At 35.6% G+C, this 20,032-nt stretch overlaps 1 protein-coding gene across 1 annotated transcript; it reads left to right on the forward strand.

Annotated features, from left to right (window-relative positions):
- The first annotated feature begins 723 nt into the window (after positions 1-723).
- TDO2 (tryptophan 2,3-dioxygenase) lies at positions 724-19,543 on the forward strand. The gene is made up of 12 exons (XM_045880243.2): positions 724-802; positions 1,025-1,130; positions 2,384-2,474; positions 4,706-4,776; positions 6,169-6,296; positions 7,559-7,745; positions 9,443-9,550; positions 12,640-12,751; positions 14,112-14,169; positions 15,777-15,856; positions 16,615-16,705; positions 18,646-19,543. Exons 1-12 carry the CDS (start codon positions 768-770, stop codon positions 18,797-18,799), a joined length of 1,221 nt encoding a protein of 406 aa, XP_045736199.1. The 5' UTR covers positions 724-767; the 3' UTR covers positions 18,800-19,543.
- The last annotated feature ends 489 nt before the right edge of the window (positions 19,544-20,032 follow it).

Genomic DNA, 20,032 nt, shown 5'->3' on the forward strand with positions numbered 1-20,032 from the left:
ACCAATAAATATGTGTTCTAGGAAAAAATACTTTATCACTGACGCTGTTCAGAATTGTGGGCCCTTTATTATTGTTCTTACATTACCTACAAAGTACCCCAGTGTGGATGACTCCCACGATCCTATAATTGCTGTGCTACAGGTAAACAGTAAACGAATAATGTGCATGTAAGTTCCAATACAATAGAGTAGCCCAACTGCTGCTAATTAGATGAGATTTAGGCCAGAAGAAGAGTAAAAATGAGATGGAAATGGGATTTGTGCACGTACCCTGCCTCTGTCACACTCCAGGTCAGCTTTTGGCTTAGCAGTTACAAGAATATCCAACTCTGAGACTGAGAGAATAAATATTTGTTTTTTTACAAGCTCATTATGTTGTATATCCTAACACTATGCCAAATGTGTCGTCAGAATAGAATAATTAAAGGTCATTTTTTAAATTTGACCTCCATTGATTTATTTAATGTTTGTTATTTTGAATATAAAAGCAGAACTTAGCTAGTCAAATGATTTGGTCTGGCAGAATACTACTTTTTTTTTTTTTTTTTATCAAACTGTTCCCAACACAGATCCTCTCCAAAGTTTACAGAGTTCAGCTTCTGTACCAATTGAAATGAGAACCTAGCTAAGAGCACACAGAGAGGGCTGATTGGCTGGTGAAGAGAAAGCAGGATATATAAAAGGCAGCTGTAGAACATCTGGGAAGGTCAATGATATCATCCGTCCAGAGTCAAACCTCAGAGCTTATCAGACAGGGCGTTTTCACAATGAGTGGGTGCCCATTTTTAGGAAACAACTTTGGGTGAGTATTTACCTCTCTTTGAAGGATGGTCAGGCTCTTAGAAATGCCAACTAAGAATGCTTCCATTTCTGAATTTCAAAAGCATTCAAAATTGCCATCCTTCTTCTCTTGTTAAAAATCTCCTTTAAAATCCATTAGCGAGAGAATTTTCATCACTCATATTGTTAGTTATTATGTTTTCTCAAGATCTCCTGTTTTACTCCTCCCTTATTGAATCTGTAGATGTGCCTTTAAAAAATTATCCATAGAAGGCAATGAAGAAGACAAATCACAAACCACTGTGAACAGAGCCAGCAAAGGAGGACTTCTCTATGGAAACTACCTTCATGTAAGTCATAGAGGGCTCAGCTTCCATGGTTAGGTGCTAAATTCTGCGAAGTGACATTTTCATGTTTTGGGGTTTTTTTTGTTCTTTGTTTTTGTTTTTACTTTTTTTCTCAGTCACCAGAAAGTTTTCTGGACATAAAGACGCAAATGTATGCTTTTTCAACTTTTGTTAGCACAATTCAGGAGACTCCTCTATGAAAATTCACGTCTCTGACAGAGGTACGGTACAAGCAGAGTGCAGAATCTTGAGCAGAAGAGCGTAAATGATAAGATAAAGTGTAGATAACTGGCAGGCATTGCACAACTTGTGTAAATAGGACATGGTCTCTAATATCTCAGCCTAGATAATTGTAAATGTATCCAGAAAAATGTATTTTTTAAATCCCTTATTGTAAAGTAGAAAAGTTGAAGACACATGTTTTCTTGAAATCATTAGTAAATGAAAGAGGGATATTACAAATGCAGTATTTGGAGGTCATAAATATGGCCTGTTTGTCTTCTATATTTTTTAAGAAGTGAAATGTTTAGAGCCTTTGCTACTTTCATTGATGGGTTTCTAAGGATGAGCTGATAAAGAATGTTAAGATCTTCTTAGAATACGCTCTTTGGGAGATAAAAGAGTAGAAGATAAACAGTGAGCCAAGTCAGTTACCAAGCTTTTATCATACTTATTTCAAGAGATAGAAAGGATGCAATTTCTCATTGAGTGCAATAGTACTTATTATGATAGAATCCTACCCAATGTAAGTTCTTCTGAAGAGAATAAAAATCATAAATTTAACTCATTCTTTATGATTAAGACTCATAATTGTTTAAAAAACAATAGTTTCTTCTAAAGAATTTGGGTATTTTTTTTCGATATTATATTCTACTTCTTATTAAAATTGATAAAAAAGTTTTATAACTTCAAAATTAATCTTTCTTTTTAAAAATTTTTTCTTAGCTTTATTGAGATATAATTGAAGTGTAACATTGTAAATTTAAGGTATATAACGTGGTAATTTGACACACTTATGTATTACAAAATGATTACTACCATAATATTAACTAACATATGCATTGTATCACATAATTACCATTTCTTTTTTGTGGTGAGGATATTTAAGACCTATTCTCTTAGCAACTTTTAAGAATATAATAGTTTATTCGCTATAATCACTATGCTATACTTTAGATACCCATAACTTATCCATCTTATAACTGTAAGTTTATACAAAATTAGTCTTTCTTTTTTGTTTGTTTGTTTCTTTAAAGTTGGAAAAGGTTTTGAATGCACAGGAACTTCAAAGTGAAATAAAAGGAAATAAAATCCATGATGAACATCTTTTTATCATAACTCATCAAGGTAAGGTGCACAAAAGGTTGGATAGTAACTATTCCACAGGCATTTCCCAACAATAATGAGGAAAGCTACAATACTTTTAACTATAAGATGGTGAAAGATCAAGGAATCACCTACCTTAGAAATGCTTGAGAATATTTTGCTGCCAGATAAATTTTCATAAGGCATCCCTCTAGAATTCATAACAGTCTTCTTTATGTTACTTCACTGCTAACTGGATCAGGTAGGACTTTAGCTCCTTCTTAAATCCAAGGGAACTTTCTATCTCTTGGAATTCACAAAGAATTTACAAGATAAAATGTTACTATTTTTCAACTTGGAACTTAAAAAAACTATTTTCAAGGAATATGTGGGTGGCTCAGTTGGTTGAGTGACTGACTCTTGATTTCAGCTTAGGTCATGATCTCAGGGTTGTGGGATGGAGACCTACATCAGGCTACTTGCTGAATGGGGAGTCTGCTGGAGATTCTCTCTCTCCCCCTTTCTCTGCCCACCCCCTGTAAAATAAATAAATAAATAAATAAATAAATAAATAAATAAATAAATAAATGTTTTAAAAAATAAATAAAAAACTCTTTTCAAGAAATAAACACTCAAATTTATTGTGACTTTATATAATCGTATATAGATCTGCTACTAAACAGAAAAGTAAAATTTTTCTAAAGTGTGCATTTATTCTCTCCAGACTTCTTACCTCTGGGCAGTGGTTTTTAACGTAGGAATTCATGACTTCAGGAGTTTAGAAAGTCCCTGAACTCATTGAAATTGTATGCAAAATTTCATGAATATGTGTCTTAAAGAGGTCCGTGACCCCAAAATATTAAGATTTACTCTAAGATTGTTGGTGCCCTAATAGTGTTCTCTGTCTGACCAGGTCCAGTGATTCATACTTGTCAGTGCTCCACTTCTAGACAGGTTTTCTTTCCCTACCAGTTCTTTGTGTCTTTTCCTCAAATTGTTGTTTGCTTCACTGACTGGTTAAAATGATCAACCCCTTAGAGTAAAAAAATAAAGATGGAAAATAATTGAGTTGATGTGTTACCTCTCCTGTTTTCATGTTTACATTTTTATTGGTGATTTAGGCCAAGACAAAAATCAATAGAAAAGGAATCGTGGCAGGAGAGCACAGATTTGGAATGAGAAAATGGTTTAGAATCCCATCTCCACCACTATAAATTGTGTGACCTTGGTCAGGTTTCTTGACCAGTAATTCTATTTCTCCATCTGTAAAATGGAGACAGTTATTTTATCTTCTCATTCATGGAGTTCTTGTGAAGATGAAATGAGCTAATGTGCCTTGAGCACTTAGCCCAAGTATAGCACAAGATAAGTATACAACAAATGGGAGCTATCATGATTTGGTAGGGAGATTGTCCTTCCATCCTTCAGTTATGGCATGTGGTCAGTGGGTCATGGAACTAGCCACACAAAGTTAAACCTGAATTAAAAGATACAGAAACTGATTAATAAACATTTGATTTGCTCTTGGTCCAAATATGAAAATTAGAATCCCTAGAAGTCTCCTTAGATGTAATTTCAAATTATAATTTGATTCTCTATGTAGTACAGAAACATAGACTTTACCCATACAATAGCTCCAAATAGAATGCACCAGATAGCCCCAAGATTTTTGATATTCTATGCTCATCTAATGACTATACTGGCTATTTAGTTCATTTATTCATAAAATAATCACCCAATGTTTATCTTATGCCAAGCGTTGGGTTATGTACTGAGGGAAGTAGATGAATATAATGAAGTTTTGGACTATTCACAAGCTTGTCCTCCCCATAATATTCCAAGCCTCCAGAAAACAAAATTTTCTCATATTCATCAGGTTAGTGACTATTAATGTCTCAGTTTATAGATGGAGATGAGTATCACTTCTGCTTTCCCATACACCTCCAACTTCCACACAGGAAGTTAGAGTTAGATTATGTGCTATATCTTAAAAGACCTAGACAATTCATTTGTTGAAAGAAATCAAAATAATAATAATGAATATGAAGCATATAGATAACATGGCTGGCAGAGTAAAACATTCAATAAAAGAAGACTATTATAACATTATCACTAATATTTGTTTATAGCATAAATATAAGGCTATATTGGTATTTATTATTTTAAAATTACATTTTATTTCTTTTTCAATGTGTTAACCATGTCTTTCATGTAATTATGGTCAAAAAAGACTCCCATACCTTTTGAATTGACAATGATTTCTCTCATTGCAGCTTATGAACTCTGGTTTAAGCAAATCCTCTGGGAATTAGATTCCGTTCGAGAGATTTTTCAGAATGGCCATGTGAGTTCTTATGTCACAATATTGGATTTATACTTTTTTTTGAGAATGTAGAATATTGTTAATTAGAAAAACTTACCACCAAATGATGGGATTATTGCTTAATGGAAACATTTTAAAAACCCTTCCGAGTGGACAAGAGTGTGGTCATACTTTCCCAGTGCCTCTACTACCTTAGAGCTACACATTGCTTTCAGGTTCCTTTCAAATTTCAGTTTCAGGTCCCTTGTTGAGAACTCGATTTTTTTTTTGCCCTTAAAGTAAGTTGTTATATATGGTGGTAGATTGCCAAGATAGCTAATATAGACCCTTTAACTAATAGGTACCAGAATTGTATTTCTTTCTTTTGTGTGTGTGTGTGTGTGTGTGTGTGTGTTCTTTAAAGATTTTATTTCTAATGAATATTTGCTATGGGAAGATGGGAACAATGATGAGGAAAGTGAAACAAGAAGAGAGAGGAGGTAGGAAGAGAGTAGTAGAAGAAAGAAAAAGAGAATGCCTGGGTGGCACAGTAGGTTAAGGGTCTGCTTTCTGCTCAGATCATGATCCCAGGGTCCTGGACTGGAGCCCCCCGACCCCCAATCGGGGTTCCCTGCTCAGTGGAGGGTCTGCTTCTCCCTCTGCCTCTTCCCTCTCCCTGCTCATGTTCTCTCTTTCCCCCCCTTGCTCTCACTCTCTCTCACTCTCTAAAATAAATAAATAAATCTTAAAAGAAAGAAGAAGAAGGAGAAAGAAAAAGAAAAGAGAGGAGGAGGAGGGGAATATGGAGGGAAGGACTGGGGAGGATCAAGCGTGGGAGGAGAGCAGAGCAGAGCATGAGGTGGTTGCAGAAGTCTGAATTGCACTTCCCCACCTCACACCCTCTTCCTACTCCCACGTACCTCTCCCAAACAGCACACATCCTAGTCCCCCTGCCTCTGAGCCCCTGTTCCATGACACCTCTGCACACACAGTACTCTTCTCACACATGTGAATACCATTGCCATTTATGTTAATGGCAAGTTTGGGGCCCTCCGTAAAAAGGAGATTTATCCAGGTGTTGCTTAATCCTCACCCAGAAGTTTCCATGTTTCCTTGAACTTTATTCCTCGAAGCAAACTAAAAGAGAGAAATTTACTTTGACATCAGTGGTGGTTGTGTTCCAAAATTGACCTCTCACTTGCTTCCATATAATTTTCTATTTTTAAAGAAAGAGAGATGATTCTGATTTTGCAGACAATCTTTGCACACAACTTAGAGTGGCTACTAATTCAATACATCTTATGGCAAATTTTAATTCCCATGTTCCTCTTTAAAATAGAGAAAGTCAATAGGAGTACTTTGTTGTTGATAGGCTATTTTGTATCTTCTAGAAATCAGAATTGATGACCCGATGTTTCATTTCTCAACCATCAGGTCAGGGATGAAAGGAACATGCTGAAGGTTGTCACTCGGATGCACCGGGTGGCGGTGATTCTGAAACTACTGGTGCAGCAGTTTTCCGTTCTGGAAACCATGACGGCCTTGGACTTCAACGACTTCAGGTGTGGACCCATGGCTTTGTAAGAAGGCAGTGGCGTTTGCCCTTTCTTTCCGCTGGGGTAAAAGGGGAACGTGTGTGCTGTGTAAGGAACCTGTTCCACTACAAACTCGCCGGAGTCTTAATCACAAAGCATTTGAGAAGTTAGTAAAAATATGTCCTCACTCACTTGTACACACAAACATAATGTGATCGATTAATTTCAATTCATTGTCGTGTGCCCTGTTTTTATCCAAAAAGGATTTTACGCTTGATCTTAGCCAAAAGGCCAAGAAGCCATTAAAAAGAATTTTAGACAACTTATCAAAATGGCTAACACAACTGACATGACACCTGTAGCTGAATTTTAAAAAATTGCAAGCTAAAAATAGAAGAGAAACAAGAGTTGACGGGAAGCCTGTCAGCAAAGGTGTCGGTTTAAGTTATGGATTGAACTATAAATGTTAGCTCTGCATTTCCAGGCAGCCAAAGCCATACGTATATTTTTTTAAAAAGTTTTTTTCATACCAAAATTGGAGAAGAGATTTTCTTAAGAACATTTGGTGCATTTAATGTTGTAATAGGCAGGTTCTCCACCATGCGTGACGGTCAAAGAGAAATGTAGTAAAATTCCTCTGTGGTGGTTTTAAAAAAAATTGAAGTCTTAAAACCAATTAGATGAAGGAAGCTTAGAAGGATCTAAGAGTTTGGGTGGTTGTGGGGTGGGAGTAATAACATTATTTGATTGCCTATTTTGTGTGAGGCAATATCTCATTTGTTTCACTGGTAATATCTCATTGTGCTCATAGTAATACTAGATAGTGAGATCAATGATGATATCCAAGAGTACAGATTTTAGGAGGGATTGAACAATATCTATAAAGAATCTTTTAGCACTATAGAATAAGAAATATCGCTCAATGTCCACGTGTCTTTATCTCAGGAAAAAATTAGTACACAAACACATAAACACATATCTGTATATATGTATGTGTGTGTATATGTACATACGTATGCACATGCATGTATGACATTTCCCAAACTGTATACACATTTCATCTTTAAATTGATTAATCGACAGCAACAATGATGTTTAGGGAGCTCAATTTTCTTTCTTCGGTAAGGTCAAATCACAGGTCTCTCTAGGCAGTTTTGTATCCCTGCACTTGGTGATATCTAAGAGAGTAAAACTGATGACCTCTCACAATAGAAGAAACCATTACAGTGATTTACAATGTCAACTCCTCTCTTCTTTCTATTCTCTTGCCTTCCTCCATTTATTCGCAGAGAGTACTTATCTCCAGCATCGGGCTTCCAGAGTTTGCAATTCCGACTCTTAGAAAACAAGATTGGTGTCCTTCAGAGTTTGAGGGTCCCTTACAACAGAAGACATTATCGTGATAACTTCAAAGGAGAAGATAATGAACTGCTACTTAAGTCGGAGCAGGAGAAAACACTGCTGCAGCTAGTGGAGGTACAATCTCAAGTATTATCTTTAAAGTCTAACTCCCTCGTCTTGTTAATTTAGCTTCTGTTAGATTAAAATTCTAAAACCCGAGCGTTTTGTCACATTCATTGTAAATAAGAACAGAAAGAATTGGGCACCTGGGTGGCTCAGTTGGTTAAGCGATTGCCTTCGGCTCAGGTCATGATCCTGGAGTCCTGGGATCGAGTCCCATATCAGGCTCCCTGCTAGGCGGGGAGTCTGCTTCTCCCTCTGACCCTCCCCCCTCTCATGCTCTCTCTCTCAAATAAATAAATAAAATCTTTTAAAAAAAAAGAATAGAAAGAATTTATAAAAATACTTAAACTTGACTGATTAAAATATTTAAAATATAAAGAACTCCTTTGAGAATTTCAAAAATATTTATATAATCAGCTATGTTAATATCTAATAACCTCATCTTATAAAACAAGTCTTTTATTTTATTTTATTTTTTAAAGATTTTATTTATTTATTTGACAGAGAGAGAGACAGCAAGAACAGGAACACAAGCAGGGGGAGTGGGAGAGGGAGAAGCAGACTCCCTGCTGAGCAGGGAGCCTGATGCGGGACTCAATCCCAGGACCCTGGGATCATGACCTGAGCCAAAGGCAGACACTTAACAACTGAGCCACCCAGGCGCCCATAAAACAAGTCTTTTAAACAAGCCTACTAAACAATATTTAATTGGCTGATTTTTAAGTTGAGTGTAGTTAATTCTTCAGTGAGCTTTACTTCTTTAAGGTATTCCATTGTTGAACAGTTCCACAAGTTGTGTATTTTTCTCAATTAAACTAAATTACTAAGAGTATAGTCCTGAGAATTTGTTCCCTTCATATTTTAACTCACTACAGGCCTATAAAAGGTCTTGAGGGATTATTGTTTCTTCATAAGTAAATTATTAAATAAAGATTATATGGTCTTGATCTCCTTCACAAGCGTTTTTTTTTCTTTGCAAATTAAAATTTTCTTTTAGGGACTTATACTCTGCACACTAATCCCTTCGATATTGTAAATGTGGATTTAGGTTAATATGTTGTACATAATGCCAAAAACAGTTCATAAAGATAAGGGGAGAAAGAATTACAAAGCTAATTTCAAAACCAAAAAATAGGTTAAATGAGAATCCACAGAAATGCATGAATTTTGTTTCATTTTTACATTAAAATTCTTGTATATGTTCACTATACTGGAATTAAAGTAAATTAAAAAAAGTCTTGTGGACTTTTAAAATAATTGAGTAATTAGTTGATTTCAAAGTTGCGAAGTATACCATGCTCCAATATTTAGAAGAGATCATATCTTATGCATGTAGTAATTCCTTCAGCTCCTAAGCCATAAGGTGTTTTGAAAATAAACCAGAAGTCTTCATTCAAACAACATTTAGATATGTTCATAGATTTATAGAACAAAGTTGGGATTTCTCTAGTAATATATTTCTTAACAAATAAAGATTAAATATTATCAATATGATTGCTTTAAAGATTAAGAAGTGAAATATAATAAATGGCTATTCTTTACATGAAGAAATTGAAGGGAAAGAGAAAATATTTATACACAAGAAATTTATGACATATGTTTCTCAAAATTAAGAAAATTTCCTGTTTCAAGTTCAGAGATGTTAGGAATAATGTATTTTACATAATTTAAATGTTACAATTTATTTACTTAAAAAAAAAACACTTCAGGCATGGCTGGAAAGAACACCAGGTTTAGAGCCACACGGATTTAACTTCTGGGGAAAGTTTGAAAAGAACACTGTCAAGGGCCTGGAAGAAGAATTCACAAGAATTCAGGTATTTATGATGCCATAAGTAAATATAAGTTTATTATGGATGAAGTATTGAGAATTTTATTTAACAAATCTCCAATTTTCTCTTAAACTTTCACTTTTCTTATGTTCTTTTTCTTTCACAAATGAGTCGGCAAGAAATATATCACATAATTGATTTTATTTTATTTATGTACAATAAAAATTAAATTAAGAAGTTCATTATAGACAAGATTTTGGTTTTGATAAATATATCAGGTTAATCGACCTTTTTATTTCTATTAAAAATTTTATATCATGACCAATTCTAAACAGAAGTAGGCTCACAAAAGACCAGTCAACCAAATATATTTAACCATATAATTTTCCCTGGGCTCATGTATATTTGCAGGGCCCTTCCTATACTGGCTCTCAGTTCAAATTTCTTTCATCTTAAGAAAGATATTGTTGAGGGGCGCCTGGGTGGCTCAGTTGGTTAAGTGGCTGCCTTCAGCTCAGGTCATGATCCCAGGGTCCTGGGATCGAGCCCCGCATCGGGCTCCCTGCTCAGTGGGGAGCTTGCTTCTTCTTCTCTCTCTGCCTGCCTCTCTGCTTACTTGTGCTCTCTCTCTATCTCTCTGTCAGATAAATAAATAAAATCTTAAAAAAAAAAAAAGAAAGATATTGTTGATTCTTCATTTCCCATCCTCTCTTCGTGACTACATTTCTTGAAAGAATTGTTTCAATTCTGTATCTGGAGAGTCTGTATCAGCTAGTGCTTAAAGCAGGAACTTTAAAGTCACACTTCAAGTCCCACCTTCACCTCTTAATGACTGACATTGAATTTCTTCTGTTACTTAACCTCCCTTTGCTTCACTTTCACCTATGGTAAAATAGAAAATAAGAGTATCTTCCTTTAGGACTATTATGAACATTAAATTAGATGAATATCTATAAGGTATTTAGAATGTGGTTAGCGTATTTCTTTATCTCTCATCTAATCCCCAACCCAAACCAGTCTGTCTTCTTGTCCCATCATTCACAGATGGCCTCCAGGTATATAAATCCAATGGCCATTTTCATTTTACTTCATTTCCTAGTGGCATTCAATAATGACTACTTATTCTTTCTTGAGTATTTTTTCCCATTGGATTTGGTACGACGTTGTGTTCCTTTAATTCTCTGGCCCTTATTGTCTTGATTTGTCCCCTTTATGGGCTCATTTTTCTTCTCAGACAGATAAGTGGTAGGATTTCACAATGTATTGGCTTAGACACTTTGTATTCTCTCTGTACTCTCACCACATGAACTCATTTATACCCACTGTTTCAATATGTACTTATATACCAATAACTCTCAAACATTCATCTCCAGCATAGATAGCTCTTTAAATTTCAAATTAAATATTTCACACCCTACTTTATGATTTCCTCCTGGTCCTCTCAAAAACTTAGTGATAAAACCAAACTTAAAAAAATTCCCTTTTCCTTCCACGCTCATATCAACTCAGTCTTCTACAAATTGAAAAAATTTTTCCCTTACAAACCATCTAGTTTGTCAAGTCTGAAATGTACAATTGATCCTTGGCACCTCCCTCTCTCTCAGTCACTTCTTCAACTTATCACCAAATCCTACCAATTTTACCTTCTAAATAGCTCTCAGGTACCTCCATTTTATCTACCACCTTCAATCAAATGCAAACTGCTCTTGCTTTCCACTTGGTCTCATAATTTTTCTCAACTATCCTACACTTCTCCCCAATATGACTCTATTCCAATTTATTTTGCATACTGCAGTTTGAGCAATCTTCTCAAAATGCAGATCTGATCACATTTTGCTTTTGCATAAAACCTGTTTATGTCTCCTTATTGTTTTTAAAATAAAGATAAAAACTTTTAACATAGTCTTCAAGGTGATTCATGATCTCATGTGGCCCAGCCATATTGAATTTCTTTAAGATGAATTTAGTTCTTCAAATTTATCTTCATCTTTTTTATATGTTATTCTCTGGGCTTGGAATATTCTTCCCCGGGTAACTCCTTCCATTCTTCAGGTCTTGGCTCAAGGAGAACTTCTTCAGAAAGATCTCCCCCTGGGTTGCCTGGGTGGCACAGTCTGTTGAGAGTGCGACTCTTGATTTAGGTTTCGGTCATGATCTCAGGATACTGGGATTGGGTTCCCTGCTCAGCGGGGAGTCTGCTTGAGATTCTCTCTCTCTCTCTCTCTCTCTCTGTGCCTCCAATCGTGCTCTCTCTCTCTCTTTCTTTCTCTAAAATAAATAAATATATCTTAAAAAAAAAAGATCTCCCCCCACTCCCTGACTACTGTAAGTTATTACGGCACTATACTGCTCCTGTTTTCTACTGTACATGCTTGCAATGTAATGTCTAGGTGATTATTTGTTCAATGTCTTATTCCCACCAGATGATATACTGCATGAGATCAGGGAACTCAATTTTTGCTCACAGTTTTATCTCTATCACCTTAGCATGACATTTACTAAATAAATGAATAATTAATTGACAATAATGTGCATACAAGTTCTCACCACATGAGTGATTGTTCAGACAAACTGAAAATAATTGACTTAATTGATTTTTACTTCAGCTCAATTGAGTTGTAAGTAAAGCATTTGTAGTAGGCAGAAGTATAAGAATTTCCTTAAATGAGTCCATAGATATCAAATGAATAAGTATCTGAGGGTGGTAAATGTCTAAGAAATTATACTTACAGAATATAAATAGAGTTAATAGTTTTTCTGACTGGAAATTCTTAACTTTTCCTAAGTAGAATTACTTTACTTCCTGTCTTAAAAAATTGCTGCCTAAAATTAGACCATTGTCAGTCACTTGTAGTTATCCCCAGTTTTGCCCATCTGAGTCCATTTCTCATGATATTTATGAAAATAACATTTGAAACTAACAAATCATGTAAACTTAAAGGGTAAGACCAGTGAGTGTGAGGAAAACCCATCTCATAAGCCATAATTTCCAAGTTGTATTATTAGATGATATGGTAAATATTCCAACTACAACCTTTCTGCTCCTGGTGAGTCTGTTTTTTACAAGAGATGTTTTCCGAAATAAGATTCTATGATCTCTCTTGGGGGATATTAATGTGATATTTTCCCCCAAGGCTAAGGAAGAGTCAGAGGAAAAAGAGGAACAAATGGCTGAATTTTGGAAACAAAAAGAGGTGTTACTCTCCTTATTTGATGAGAAACGTCATGAACATCTCTATAGTAAAGGTGAGTATTTTTTCTAAGGGTCCTTTCCCTGGGAGGTATGACTGTGAGATCAAAATATCAAACCTTATGCAGGGGAAATAAAATGAAAATTTATATTGCACTCATAGAAACAAGAACTGGGTTAATTTTATCTGTTATAACTTTATGTGGTAAGTTTACATGCCCAATTTATCACAAAGACATTGTAGTCAGAAGCTTTCATAATATGTGTCCAACGTGCAGGAGACCAGGAGAAACTGAATATGATTTTGCAATTTAGTTCACAATGTAATAGGGAGAGAAATGAAGACAAGCAGTGTAATTGGAAACAGCACAGTGATATAGAGGAGAGGAATAAGTATTGTGAAGGCAAGGATGGCTTTGCAGAGGAAATCAGTTTCCCAAGCAGACCAGGGAAAGCACATAGGTAGACTTTCTGGCATAATTAATGTTGGGATATTATTTTCTGAAGTTCATTGACCAGTATCATCAATACCTTCTTTATTTAACTCTCCATTTATATGTTTGAAATTTTTGTGTTCATTTGTATTTGGAATTTTTATTACAAAGTACTTGTAAATCTTTTGCAAATGAGAAGTAAAAATTAATTTTTATGACATAGGTACAAGGCATAGCAGTATATGAAATTAATATGAAATGCTACAAACTTAAAGGTTTTTAGTCTCATTTTCTTTTCTTTTTAAAGACATGTCTTTTATTTTTATTTTATTTTTTTAAAGATTTTTTATTTATTTATTTGACAGAGAGAGAGCACAAGCAGAGGGAACAGCAGAGGGAGAGGGTGAAGCAGTCCTCCCGCTGAGCCGGGAGGACCCGGGGATCATGACCTGAGCTGAAGGCAGCCGCTTAACCAACTGAGCCACCCAGGCGTCCCTAGTCTCAGTTTTCTATAAAACCTCTGTAAAGATAGCAAAATCTTATTTTTGTGCAAATAGAGCAAAGCCTTTTAGTAGAACACACATATGAGATTTTATATAATGATGGTACTCCTTGAAGCCAAGTGATTTTAAGTAATTTTAAGTGAATTAGAAAAAATATATTTTAGTATGGAAGTTAAGTATTTTCTATATCAAGTTTTCCTAACATGATACTTAAAGGTTTTGAAAATTTAAAATGCATATATTTATATTTTAAATGCGTATATATTATATAAAGTGTGCAAAAATAAAATGTGTATATATATATATTTGAAGTATATATATATATTAGTTTGCTTTTTGAAATCTAAGGAATAAAAAATTTAAACTAAAACATTGTTTTCTAAAAACATGTAAAACTTAATTATTTAAGGTGATGTTGCCAAATTACTATGACTGCCCTAAATTTCTCATTAAATTGAAACTCGCTATGTATCTTGCAGGTGAAAGACGACTGTCATACAGAGCACTTCAGGGGGCCTTGATGATATATTTTTACAGGTAAAAGCAAATTAGAAGAGTAGAACAGAAGTTGAGGAGTGGGTACAGATCATGTTTCAGATATAAAGCTTATAAATTGCAATCATAGTTTTAAAAAGTCATTCAGTTTTGGAGGGAAGCTTAGAAAATAATTGTGAAGGTTAATTAGTTTTTGTCTTTTAGATAGTAAGAGTATAACTTTATCCCTATAGTGGGTAAAAATATACATATACATACCCACTAATTAATTAAAAATCCTTTTTATTAAATTCTACAGTATATGACATTAAATGTCTTAAATGGCCAAAGTTTAATCTACCTCAGAAACTGTCATAAAATGTCTTCTGTCATTAAACAATGTTATAGTTATTTTTATTTTATGAAATTAAAAAAAAGTGGATAAAGTGAAAACACTTTTATAAACTGTTGTCCTCTTTATTCTGCAATTTCAAGTAAAATTGTCCTCACTGCCTAAAGTGTGAGAGGTGTCCCTTACTCCATGTGTATGAAGGCCTCATCTTCATGTTTCATAAATTAAATGCATCAGAACAATAGAGAGCACACTAGCAAACATTAAAAACAAAACCAAAAACAAAACCTCTGTTTACTGGACCTCTTACTTGTATTTACTTGATTTTTTTAATCTTCTCAAATTCCAGGGTGCCTGGGTGACTGAGTCGGTTAAGCATCTGCCTTCAGTTCAGGTCATGATCCCAGGGTCCTGGGATCGAGCCCTGAGTCAGTAGGGAGCCTGCTTCTCCCTCTACCCCTCCCCCTGGCTCATGACCTCTCTCTCTCAAATAAATAAAATCTTAAAAAATAATCTCAAATTCATTTCTTCAGAAACATCAACAAAATGTTTTGACTTTTTTCCTAAAATCCTACTCAAAGTATGCCTCTCAGGTTTATGTATCTGAAGCACAAAATGTACTGAGCGTGTTGAATGAATAGATGAAGAAAGGAAAAAAAAATAGGTATTAGAGGAAATAAATAGCGGTTTTTGTTTTTGTTTTAATATCTTTGCCTAGAAGAAGTTTTAATATCTTTTGCCTAAAAGAAGCTGGTGAATCTGAGGTAGAGTATATGTCTACCTTTTTTTTTTTAATTTTAAAGATTTATTTATTTATTTGAGAGAGAGAGCAAGAGAGCATGCGTGCACGCACGCATGCACGAGTTGGGGGCAGGGGCGGGGGGAGGGGCGGGGGGGAGGAAGAATCTCAAGCCAACTCCGTGCCCAGCATGGAGCCAGATGCAGGGCCTGATCTCGGGACCCTGAGATCATGACCTGAGCTGAAACCAAGAGTCCGAGGCTTAACCGACGGAGCCACCCAGGTGCCCCTATGTCTACCTTTTAATGAGAATCAATGTTAGGCGTGATTCTGGCTGGTTACTTCACGTATATTTCATGGAATTTTCTAGACCCTTTACACAAATGCTATAAGCTGAATAGTAGTATCCTCATTTTTGAGATGAAGAAACAGACTGAGAGAGTAATTCAGGACTGCTACAGCTCTTAAGGGGCAAAGTTGACATTTGTTTCCAGAGCCAACCGATTGTAAAACTCATGCCCTTCTGAACACACTGGATTTGCTTCAGTAGATTTCTTTTTATTATTATTTCTTCTTTAGGGAAGAGCCTAGATTCCAGGTGCCTTTTCAGTTGCTGACTTCTCTCATGGACATAGACACACTCATGACTAAATGGAGATGTAAGTCTCCCCACACCTTCCAGCACCACCACCTCAACCCTGATAATCCTTCTCCCCCATCCTATTCCTTTACTCCTTTTCTCCATCTGTCTGCTCCCCTTCCCACTACCCTTTCTTTCCTCCTTTGTGTGTGAATGACTTTTTTTTTTTAAATCAACCGAATAATTATTCTCACCCAGGGCTACTTACCCATTATACACAGCAAGCAGAGTGCCTAGGGCCCAGATTACCTTTGGGGGCCCATGAAAATGTTTTATTTAATAATCGGAAGAAAAAATTACCTTTAGATTAAATAGAATGTCTTAATATATAACCATAACTTATTCATCCTTATGCCAATATAATTTTAAAATATAATTTTTATATATATATATATATGTATATGTGTGTGTGTGTATATATATATATATATATATATATTTTTTTTTTTTTTTTTAAGTGGAGGAAGAGACCCATGAAGGCAAAGGTGGTGAGGGCTTGTGAAAGTCATAATGAGGCCCTACTCTTCCCCTATTGTGTTCACAGGCTAGTCCATCATTATGTTGGATGGAGTCATATGCATTTAGCCTGAACCAAGTGGGGTGCCAGGCAACCCACTTGTCTCATCTGGCTCTCACATGCAAACCTTCCATATGGCTAAGTGATAAGGTGTGAACCTTTTCTTAGAAGCAATAATCATTACCAACCCCTTGTTTTTAGAAAATGGTGGAACTAATGGCAGAAAAATATCCATGAAGTTAATTTGTGTGTTTGCCTAGATAACCATGTGTGCATGGTGCACAGAATGCTGGGCAGCAAAGCAGGCACTGGAGGGTCCTCTGGCTATCAGTACCTGCGCTCCACAGTGAGGTAAGATGGGGGAAAGCCACCTGTTTTGCTTGCTGGAAGTCACCGATTCTTGGTTTCTGTGCATTATCTAGGAAATGGGATTTATGCTTGTTCTGATCTGAACTGCTGAAACTGGTTAGATTAAGGTCTTCCTATTAGAGAGGTCATTGTAAAAATCCTTAGTTCTGGAACTTCATCATGTTGATTCTGAGATGAAAAGGGGCATGGTACCTGGGGTCGCACCACCTGTGGGGATGGGCATGGTACCTGTGGTCGCACCACCTGTGAGGATGTGAGGGAGTTCATCCAAGTAGGAACATTTTCAACGCATTCTGGCTCAAGTTCGGACGGATTCAAACAGTTATCATTCATTCCACTAACGTCCTCTTGCCTGGGTGAATGACACAGCTGAAAAATAGTTTCTTACTTCCTGGTATGACTCTTTTATAAAAACTACTTCCATCTGGGCGCCTGGGTGGCTCAGTTGGTTAAGCGACTGCCTTCAGCTCAGGTCATGATCCTGGAGTCCCAGGATCGAGTCCCGCATCGGGCTCCCTGTCTGCTTCTCCCTCTGACCCTCCTCCCTCTCATGCTCTCTGTCTCTCATTCTCTCTCTCTCAAATAAATAAATAAAATCTTAAAAAAAAAAAACAAAAAACAAAACTACTTCCATCTACTTCAGGGAGTGCCCAGAGTGTTTACAAGAAAGGGGGTCAACATTTATTTAGCACTTAAAACATGCTAGAGAGATTTATAGGACATTTGTGTTCTTAATTTATTTAGTGTTCCCAACAATATAGATGGACACAGAGATAGATACATACATATGGAAATGAGGAAACCTACAAGGCCCCTGGGGAAGGGAGAATCAACTCAAGAACAAATTAGATTTTCACAGTCTCCAAAATTCTTCATATTGTACATGGTTTTCATCCTACTCTTACTACCAGATTGACAGTTGTAAGACACACGGGTTCAATTTTTCATCCTTTTAATAAATTTTCTTTTCCCTAGGAACAAACTCTAGACTAAACAATTTATAAAATTCATTGGTTTACATTTTCACAGTCATCACATATTTTTTCTTTCCCTGGGGATAAATTCTGTTAGCATGAAACAGTAAATGATTGTACCACATGGACATACACATCAGTGGATGGTGGGAATAATGAACACATAAAACATTTCTAGTGTGTGCCATTACCTCATGAAGTCTTCACAAAGACCTGGTCAGAGGAAAGGGTTGTAGTTTTTATTTTCCAGAGTTAGGAACCAGGACACTGAGGGTTAGACAACTTGTCCAAGTTCACACGAGTTGCAAGTCACAGAGCAGAATTTGAACTCTCATTCGACCTCAAAGGCAAATGCTCTTCCGCTATAAAGCTGCAACGGTTAAAACAGTTGACTAACACACACAAGAGTGATTGTAAATGCTAAAACCACAGTTATAGACATTTACTATGAATCTAAATTGGCATTTCAATTTATTAATCCATTCATGTCGGTTACTTAACAGCTACTTTGTAGGTGGGAAATATTTTCTAATGAACAACTAAGAATTTTATATGCTTAATTTTTTTTTTTATTTTGCATACCATCCTTTAAAAGTCAGAAACAAGAACACACCCTTATTTTTATGAAGGTAGCATGACAATCATAAGACTCCAGGTTTTAATCTGAACCAGCCTGATCAGGATCAATGAAACATATAATACTGTTTTATGGGCATGAACTTTGAATGTGGAGTGAAAAGGAGGGGATCTTAATGCTTATATTCCTTAACTCCTTAATATTACATATGTAATATGCACAAAATGTAATAGATAATGTATAACGAGACATAATATTAAATACTAATTATGGCAAAAAGTCGTTATCTGAGAAATGAAATTTTTTGATGAAACATTTTAAATATTTCATGTCAATAAATCTATACCATCTGTATATTTGTGTTTTTCCAGTGATAGGTACAAGGTATTTGTAGATTTATTTAATCTTTCCACATATCTGGTTCCCCGACACTGGATACCGAAGATGAACCCAATTATTCACAAGTTCCTTTACACGGCTGAATACTGTGACAGCTCTTACTTCAGCAGTGATGAATCAGATTAAAATCATCTGCAAAAATCTATGAAGACATCGATTTCTCAGCCTGCATTTTTTAAATTTTTCTACGAATTTTCATGATACACAAAGAGTCCTACTGTAATATATGTATATCTATATATAGATAGATAAGCACTGTGGTGCTCTGACTCAATCCTGTAAATAATTTTATTGACTCATCTTTTGTGATAATAGAAGACTAAACATTAAGATAGGCAATCAATTGAATTGTAACATTGTACATAGAAGATTTTCCTATTAAAAACTCAGTGTACCCTGATACTTACCTTAATATAACCATTTAACACAATCATTATCTCGTTTCATACTTTAATGAGCTTGTAAACTTCAGCTACTTCAAATATTTTACGCAATAAAATGTGTCATTCTGTACAAAGACTTACACAACCAAAAAATTTAAGAAATAATAAGAATTAGTCTATTTTCCATATATTGTTTTGGAAACATTGCTCGTCTTTATTGGGACTCTTGATGACCAATGACAGAAATCTACCTGAAGTTTGCCTAGAAGGGACTTGCTGGACAATTCCACTAGCTCAAACAATTGAGAGGAGCCTGGGGATGGATCCAGTTCCTGGAATATTATATTCCTGGAAGACTGTGAGGATCCTTTGTGTCTCATCTCTTCTTTCCCATAGGTGTTGGCTTTATTCTTCCCTGCTGTAGGCCAGCTCCTTGCTCAGGCAAGGTCCCAGCTTCCAGCAGCTCTGGACCAGAAAGTCAAAGGTGCTCTTCCCTGCTCTGGGAGGCAGTCAATGCAGGATTGAAGTTGGAAAGAGTGATAGTTCCCTCAATTGAAGAATGTTGTTTCCAAAAGAGAGGAGGAGAAAACACACTAAACAGTGATTTACTTAATTTCTAATAACAAGTTATTAGATTCAGAGTTTAGATCAGACAGGAGTTTTATTCTTCTTTTTCTAGATCAGCCAGGATATTGGCAATAGTTATTTAAATTTCTTTTATGAAGGGAATGCAAAATATTAACAAAGGAATCCAAATGCATATCAACCTTGACCTAGGGTGATTATCTATAAGCAAGCAGCAAGTTCTTGATGGAATTGTACTATTCTTTGGTCTCAATTAATTTTTGTCTTACAAGGATCATGTTGTCTAGTTTGTCTCTAGACAAACAATTTCACATAATTCCTTTTACCTATAAGGCCCTTGCATGTGTGTGTGTGTGTGTGTGCACGTGCACATGTACAGAGTGCCTGACAG

Source organism: Mirounga angustirostris, unplaced genomic scaffold, assembly GCF_029215605.1.
Source record: "Mirounga angustirostris isolate CCGP_5_RB_7025 unplaced genomic scaffold, mMirAng1.0.hap1 SCAF_2, whole genome shotgun sequence".
Taxonomy (NCBI): Eukaryota; Metazoa; Chordata; class Mammalia; order Carnivora; family Phocidae; genus Mirounga; species Mirounga angustirostris.

Excerpts from the sequence above, each read along its gene's own strand:
- TDO2 (XM_045880243.2), top strand. The coding sequence starts at position 768 with ATGAGTGGGTGCCCATTTTTAGGAAACAACTTTGG. Across the intron at positions 803-1,024 it reads TTTTTAGGAAACAACTTTGG|ATGTGCCTTTAAAAAATTAT; the intron begins GTGAGTATTTAC and ends TTGAATCTGTAG. Across the intron at positions 6,297-7,558 it reads TTGGACTTCAACGACTTCAG|AGAGTACTTATCTCCAGCAT; the intron begins GTGTGGACCCAT and ends ATTTATTCGCAG.